The sequence below is a fragment of the Oryzias melastigma genome, linkage group LG24 (assembly GCF_002922805.2).
Source record: "Oryzias melastigma strain HK-1 linkage group LG24, ASM292280v2, whole genome shotgun sequence".
NCBI classification, from domain to species: domain Eukaryota; kingdom Metazoa; phylum Chordata; class Actinopteri; order Beloniformes; family Adrianichthyidae; genus Oryzias; species Oryzias melastigma.
Genome location: NC_050535.1, coordinates 21,219,006 through 21,227,010, shown reverse-complemented (window position 1 = coordinate 21,227,010; position 8,005 = coordinate 21,219,006). Strand labels below are relative to the sequence as shown.

The following is an 8,005-nucleotide window of genomic DNA, read 5'->3' as shown; positions in this document are numbered from 1 at the left end:
ATATTTTTTAAATATATATATATATATTTAAACAGGTTTTTTTTTGTTCGAAATTGATCAACCGCAATGCATTGTGGTCTAGATTTGCTAATAGTGAGCATCGATGCACGCTAGTTTTTCCCAAAGACTTCTGGGAAATTTCAGTGCACTTGATTTTGGAAATAGTAGTAGATTCAGACAGCACTAGAAAATGGTGAACGCACTATGTAGTGATTGGGGGGGAGGGAATTTGGACACAGCTACTGACTCCGCCTCTTCTCTCCAAGGTAACTCCACAAAATCCCACTTATTGGTGTTGGCAAGTTGAAAAATGTCAAATTATAAAGAAATAATTTACTGTTAAAATCACGTTCCAACTTTGCGGAGGATGCCATCTAGAGGTAAAGCGTGGGATAACAGCTAAATGACCCAACTGTAAAATGGCTACGATTGTTTTTCTAAATTATTTTTAGATGTACAGGGATGTGTAAGTACTCCAGAAAATTAAAATAAAACTAATTTGGTTAAAAACACCTGAATCTGGGTTCTCTTTTGTTGCCGAATCTGCACCTAAATGCTCCTGCGGGTTTATTTTGAAAGGAGGCAGGAAGTGATCTGTCTGCAGGCTGCCGCTTTGCAGCTGCAGTCGGTCACATGCGTGCGCGTTAAAAAGCTGCAGCTGCAGCGGCTCTGGCGCAGATTCACACGGTCCCTGGAAGCAAACGGAGGTGAGTGGGAGAAGCTTTTATTCTTTTAACCCTCTGCAGCAAACTGTGCAAATTCTCTGCAGAATTTTACTGCTGGGTGTTTATGATTCATTAATTAACAGGAACTGTGACGCATTTTCATTGTTTTGCACACAAATCTTTGCAGAGATGCGTCTAAGTCAGCTGTTTTGGTGTTTTGTCCTCTGCTAATGTAAACAATGCATTTTACACTATTTTTATTCATTTACTACATAATTTATAACACTCCCCTGATGTTGTTTCAGCAAACATTTTTCATCTTTAATGATTCCCCTCACACATCTTGATTCATGCTGACCTTCATTTGAGGTCGAGCTCAGGACAAACTCATCCTGATGGAGCAGAACTCCCCAGACACTTCAAAATAAGACGGCAATTTGGGTCAGACGTCCCCGCTGCACAGCCCAGATCATCCAGATTACAAGAGCTTTTCTCTGCAAGTTTCATTAGGAACTAAATAGATAAAAAAGGCCTCAGAAATAAACGGCTTAAAGAAACTGTAACATCTATAAAGACTTTAAATCCGTCTTCACCCGCAGAAATGTACACTGGAACAAAACAAATAAGAATTCAGTTTTTTTCCACTTTTCTGTTGAAATTGAAACACATTTGATTAAAAGAATTGAGGAAGATTTTCTATGAAGCGTCCTAAACCCAAACATCTGCGATCCAGAAGTTTCAGCTCACACACAGATGGAGCTGAAGAGCTGAAGTTTCTGAAAGAAGCCGAGCAACATCTGGAGCCAAGTTGTGTTTGTGTAATTGTGTTGTTGTGACTCAGCAGGAGAGATTCGGCTTCGTGAAAACCTGTCCATTCAAAACCAAAAAATAAATAAAAACTGATTTTTAATTTCAGATTTTTAGTATAAAAAGGCGGAGGGAAACAAAAACATGAACACTTTTAATACTAAATATGCTCACAATTTCAAAATAAAGGTCTTCAGTTAAAATATTTTAAAACATGTTTTATTTTGCAAAATTTAGTGACTATTTAGTGAGTATGACATCCTTCTTTACTGTCATTTGTATCGTTTTTTGTTTAAAACCATCAGTAACGTCTGGTTTAGTCTCGACTCTGAGCCTGAGGACGACGCTCACCTCAGCACCTGTTGTTTTTCTCGGATCCAGACCAAACACAGACGTTTTTTTCTTCCATTCCTGCGTTCCCCTTGAGGACCTGCAGGATTCTCACGGGAATCCCGACAAAACGATCATAAAATCACCTTTCAAGACGAAGCAGAGGCAGCACTTTAGATCAGACGAATCCTGCTCCTTTCTGCTCGTTTTTCGGAACATAAAATCTCAATCACACTTTCAGTAATTTTGGTATCAAAACGTTCAGTTCGTTCAGAACATTACTGCTTGTATTTTTTTTTAAAGTAGATTAGCAACAAGTCTAAAAAATATTCTCAGAACATGGCTTAATCTTTTATAGTCATTTTTAAAAAATGTGGAGTTTACCTAATATTTTAGCAACATGCTAACGTTTTTGGCAAATTTTTTGTCTAATTGAGTATTTTTTAAGGCTAATTTCGAGTTTAGCTTCTATTTAGTTTATTATATAATTTAGTTTATTGAGGAATTTTAGGCTATTTTGGAGTTTAGCTAGTATTCAAGCGACACACACTAAATATTTTTTGCAAAATTGGAATGTATTAGGGATTTTTAAGCAATTTTAAAACATTTTTTTTTCGAAATTTAGGTCGATTTCAGCGCTCTTTCATAGTTCTTTAACAAAATTTCCAGTCTTTTAGAAAATTTAACATTGTGCAAATAATTTTTGCATTTTCAGTAAATCCCTTCAGCGATTAACGTGAACTGCATCACCATATTTAGTAAAAAGCATTCACACTTGCATTATCGCAGGTTGCGCTGAGCATTCTGTCATACATGGAGCACAACATGAATCAAGTATGAAAGGATCTGTGATAATTTCAGTATTATGTATAATTGTTAAAATACCTTTGATTCATTTTGATGAGTTAAAAATGGGAAAAAATAGAAATCATGACTTTAAAACTGTGAATCCAATCCAGGCTTGAATGAATTGTTACATTCCTAACCGTCCTTATTATTAATTCTTAGAAAAATGGGTCAGAAAACATAAAATTAAAAAGAAATTGTAAATTTTTGGCATTTTTCTAAAATTCAAAAATGTGTGCGTGTGGGTGGGGCTAAAAAAGCTGAATAAGCCCCTGATTCTACAATAACACTGAAATAAATTAAAGATTTTAGAAACACTTATTTATTTTTGCAACAAAGGAGAAGAGATTAAAAAAAGCAGCCCGAATGTTGCATGTATTTTCTCATCAGAAACAAACTTGGTTTCCGTCTTTGCTAACATTTTTCCAATTTAAAAAGAGCTCTACTCATTTGGAAGGAGCATGAAGTCGTCATGGAGATGAATTTTTAGTCGTTTGGTTGTAAGGACCCGGCAGCTTTGAAGAGAGGTTTAGAATTCACACTGAAGCTGCAGAGGTTTAGAGCTTTCTGTGTGTTTGAGGGGGAGGACAAAAATGTGACACGGCTGAACAAACTGGCAGCTGACCAAGTTGACATCAGACATGGAGGGGGATGCTGTCCCATTATGTAACTCGGCTGAAAGACACAGCAGGTCAAGGTCAGAGCAAGGGATGATCTGAGCTCAGCCTGGGGACAAAACTGTGTTAAATCCTGAATTTTAATGAAGTTCTTTTGGGTTTCTCTGTGGAAAAAAGGAAGAAAATTTGCTTTTTTACAGTTTGTTTTCACTGTCGCCCTCTACTGGAAGCAAGTCTGAATTGCATGACTTCAGAAATCGTTTTTTTATTCCAGGTTTCTCTCATCATTTCCTGCTGACCGCCTCAGAGTCAGAGAGGATGTTAATGATGATGATGATGATGAAGAGGAAGGGATCCAAGGAGTCTTTGGCTTTGTTGGCTCTTCTTGTGGCCTCAGCCAGCAGCATCCTGCCTCCGTCAGAAAAAGATCTGAACGGTGAGTTTGTGAAACAAGTGTAGAACCCAAAAAGAACGTTTTCCAACTGTCTTTCTCCTTTATAATTACAAATGTCCTGCTGTTTTACTAATTTGTGTTGTAAAAACTGAATTAAAAAGTTATAATATTGAGGAAAAAAGTATAATGCAGCTGCTGTACTTGAATTAATGTTACATTATAAATTGTGCAAATATAATTGGAAATATTGTGTTTGCATAAAGTTAAAGTAATTATGTTTCAAATGAAAAAGCAATAAAATCATTCAATATAGGAGAAACTCATTCAGTTTCATATGGAAAAATTAAGAAAGTTTAGTTAGCAAAGTTTTATTTTGTTGAAACAGGAAGTACTTGTACTAACAAAAACCTGGAGACTTGTGTTTTTTTCTGCACTTTTACGTTATTTACAGTATCTGATAGAATAGTAGATCATCAGCATATCAAATGATTCAAGAGCACCAACACGCCGAGTCTTTTCTTCATCTTGTCACAGAGATCTCCCAGCAGGGGGAGCGGTATCTGGACACCCAGATCGAGAATGCCATTACTGGAGTGAAGAAGATGAAGGAGGTGATGCAGAAGTCCTCCGAAGACCACAACAAGTTTCTGGATGCTCTGGAGAAGACCAAGCAGCAGAAAGAGGTAGAGATCTGTGAAGAGAGATGATTTCAAACCCACTGATGGATGAGAGCGACTGAAGGCTGTGACGCTTTGATGCAGGAGGCCATTCGGGAGGCTCAGGAGATGGAGGTTAAGCTGGTTCACGAGGAAGAGGCCTGTAACGAGACCATGAAGGCTCTGTGGGAGGAGTGCAAGCCCTGCCTGAAGACCACCTGTGTCAAGTACTACTCCAGAACCTGCAGCAGCGGGTCTGGACTGGTGGGACGTCAGGTCAGGATGAAACTGTCTACTTTTTTTTTCTTTGGTTTCTCTTTTGTTGTCAGTTATGACTGTTTTTGATGTTCTAAATAGTGTTAAGAAAAACCCTGAAACTCTCACTCACTTTAGGAGTCCCACAGGGTTCCAGACTTGAGTCTCTTAAGTTTTCTTTTCAGAAAGCTAATTTTAGGGAGATTCATGTTGATAGCTATGAAGATAGAACCTCACTGTGCTTGTCAGTAAAACAGAAAGTTTCTAAAGTTTGTCCTAAAAACAAGAAGTTTTGGTCACCAGTTAACAGAAATTTGTATTTCTTGCCTCAGAAAAGTGCTGTCCTTTAGCCCTGGGAGTCTTTGTGTGTAGAACCTCCTCTTTTAGAGCACAGGTTGACTTGATTCCACTCCTGTAAAAAACATTTGAGTTTTTTTTAGTAAATCTAACGACTTCACACAAAGAGAACATCAGAAAGCCACCTGGTCAAGTCAGGGGTTCCAGTCCCAGTTCAGAATGTAGGATCAAACTTCCAACTATTGTAACAAACATGTGATGAGCTTCAATAAAAATAATAATGTGTCTGACTAATAACAAGCACATAAGAGCAAGTCGTTAGATTGGATAGGGCCGTCTAGAGTCAACTGTGACAGAGTATTATTGGACATCTTAGAGTTAGACTGAAGTTGAAGTTAAAGTCTCAATCAGATCATCTATTGATCCATTGTAAAAAAAAAATAAAAAAAAAAATCCGGGTATTTCTTTAAATATCCGCTGACACAACCGGCTAAAGTAGCAAAATTTCCACTTCCGGCTACAGATTGTTTCTGGCGCCATCTTGCATGTGACCAGAGGCGCCTCACGAAATTGACGAGCAACATCGGAGCTAACTGCACCGCCTGTCTCACTGCCACCTACCGGTCAGGTGTCAGATTACCAATGTGGGCGTGGCTAGTGTTGTTTTCCAAGGGAAGTTCCAAACTAAAAAACCAGTGGTTTGAATGAACCAGCCACCTTCATGGAGTTTACTCCCTGTAGCTGGAGGACGTCCTGAACAGAACCTCGCCCTTCTCCATTTGGGTCAACGGCGAGCGGATCGACACTCTGGAGCAGGAGGGGCAGCAGCAGAACAAGGAGTTCAAGAATCTGGAGGAACGCTACACGGAGATGGCCGATGGCGTGGACAACATATTCTCAGACAGCATGAAGGTACAGCCGGTTTACCGCCTTTTTTTAACAGCTTTTATCCAAACAAGACACTACGAGGACTGTACTGAACTCTTGTGCTATCTTATGGGGTCCAGATGACCCAAGTATTACGTTTACGTACTGTGCCTCCCATGACAAATGTGAATGAAGGTGGACAGGATCTTAAGTCTGCTCTGGACACCAATGACAATCAAAAATCATTGGAAAAAAAAAGTTCAGTGCGCTGTCTTGTGGGGTCCAGATGACCCCACTGCCAACATCAACATACCTAGAATAGCACAAGGGTTACAAAAAGATGGTTATAGACCTAATCAACCCAACAGTCTTCAGAACTACCCACAGAAACTCTAGAGCTGGTTTGCTGAGATGCCAACCCTCCCTGTTTGTCCTCCAGGTGGCCGATCACATCCACCTGAACCCTCCCGTCTTCTTCTTTCATAACTTCCTGTCTCCGTACGCTCGGCGCGCCAGGAGCATCCGCTCCCTGTTCCAGGATCCCTTCCACAACTTCCAGAGTCTGTTCTCCCCCATGATGGGGAGGAACTTCTTTGGCTCCATGGACTCCATGATGGACTTGAGCAGCGACCCCGTCCCGAACGAGGGTGGGTAATCTTTGGACTGAGGTTGTGATGTTTGCATCCAGATATTTGTGGAGGATGAAATATCTCACCAAACTGTGTGGACAGCAGATGGCGACGTGAACGAGGACGTGGTGGTCACCAAACCTTTCGGTAACGGCAGGATGACGTGCAGAGAGATTCGCCGCAACTCAGCCGGTTGCATCAAGTTCCGTAACGAGTGCGAGAAGTGCAAAGAGATCCAGCATCTCGGTGAGGGGGGTGACTCGGTAAGTGATTGCGGTTCTGGACCGGTGAAGTTCTCCAACTGTTTTCCTGTCTGCAGACTGTGACGGGAAGAAACCTCTGGAGGGTCCGCTGAAGGAGGAGCTGGAGACGGCTCTGGCCATGGCCGAGCGCTTTACGCAGCAGTACAACGCCCTCCTGCAGAAGTTGGAGGAGCAGATGTTCAACACCTCCTCCATCCTGGACATGTTCAACAAGCAGTTTGGCTGGGTGTCCACTCTAGCTAACAACACCAAAGACGGCATTTTCCGAGTGAAGGCGGTACGTAGTCTGATGATTTCGGTAGATGGAAGCATCCGAACAAAAACAGAAAAACATACTTAAGAAGAGTAATACGGTGGCACCTGTAAAAACTGTCCCGGCCGGGGCTCAAACCCGGGATCTCTTGATCATAAGGAAAGACACACTGACAGCACCGTTCAGGTTATACATGGGGGCAGTGCTGGGCGATATGGACTAAAATTTATATCACGATATCAAATATTTTATAAAATATTTCACAATAACGATATATATCACGATATACAACAATAAAGTATATTTTCAGGTATTCTCCGAAATAAATGTCATATCTTACTTTTCTGACTATTTTAAGTAACAAATAACTGAATAGTCACAATTAAACAAACATTTTAGTGCAGCAAAATAAATCAAATGAGAACAGATGTGGATGATATACAGCAGCCTTCACATTTGTTCCAAAAATCAAAGGTATTTATACTGAATTTGTGAAAAAAAAAAAAACTTTTTATGAAAAATATTTTTTAAAGTTTACATACTGCAATCTTGATCCGTGTCAATTCTGGCAGGAAGTTACATCAAGATACATGTGGAAATCTAGTTTATTTTCTAAATATAACCCATTTTTCACAATAAAACACCTTGATTGACAAATGTGATCATGTTTTGTATCTAAATAGACTGTAGGGATGAAAATAATCACACAATCACAACACACACTTCTCTGTGTGTCTCAACAACAGATAGATTAAAGAAGTTTAAGTCTACTAACTACTTGCTTCTTCTTAGCAGAAACATGAGGCCATATTATTAGTTTATTAACTTACCCATGATGGTAAAAACAAAAAAAGCTCTAGAAGAAGCGCCTGTCGACCGTCGCGGAAAAATGCGCGTCTGGTGTGAATTGCTTCGTGGCGCTTCCACGTCCACTGTGAACCTAACGTTAGACAGCGTCAGCGTGCATAAATAATATATATATATATATATATATATATATATGTATATATAATATATATATTATATATATGTGATTGTGTGTCAAACGTTATATAATATATTATAATATATATACATATATATATATATATTTTTTAAGTTTGACACACTGATCACTTAATGTATA

The 8,005-nt window shown here is 39.4% G+C and overlaps 1 protein-coding gene across 1 annotated transcript in view; it reads left to right on the top strand.

Annotated features, from left to right (window-relative positions):
- The first annotated feature begins 538 nt into the window (after window positions 1-538).
- The window catches only part of clu (clusterin), a 9,541-nt gene continuing 2,074 nt past the window's right edge, over window positions 539-8,005 (top strand). Inside the window, exons 1-8 of the mRNA XM_024290751.2 lie at window positions 539-707; window positions 3,540-3,701; window positions 4,194-4,342; window positions 4,421-4,591; window positions 5,609-5,779; window positions 6,174-6,381; window positions 6,469-6,609; window positions 6,683-6,903. Of these exons, the coding sequence (XP_024146519.2) occupies window positions 554-707; window positions 3,540-3,701; window positions 4,194-4,342; window positions 4,421-4,591; window positions 5,609-5,779; window positions 6,174-6,381; window positions 6,469-6,609; window positions 6,683-6,903 (1,377 nt within the window). The 5' untranslated portion in view covers window positions 539-553. The remainder of the gene's footprint in view (window positions 708-3,539; window positions 3,702-4,193; window positions 4,343-4,420; window positions 4,592-5,608; window positions 5,780-6,173; window positions 6,382-6,468; window positions 6,610-6,682; window positions 6,904-8,005) is intronic.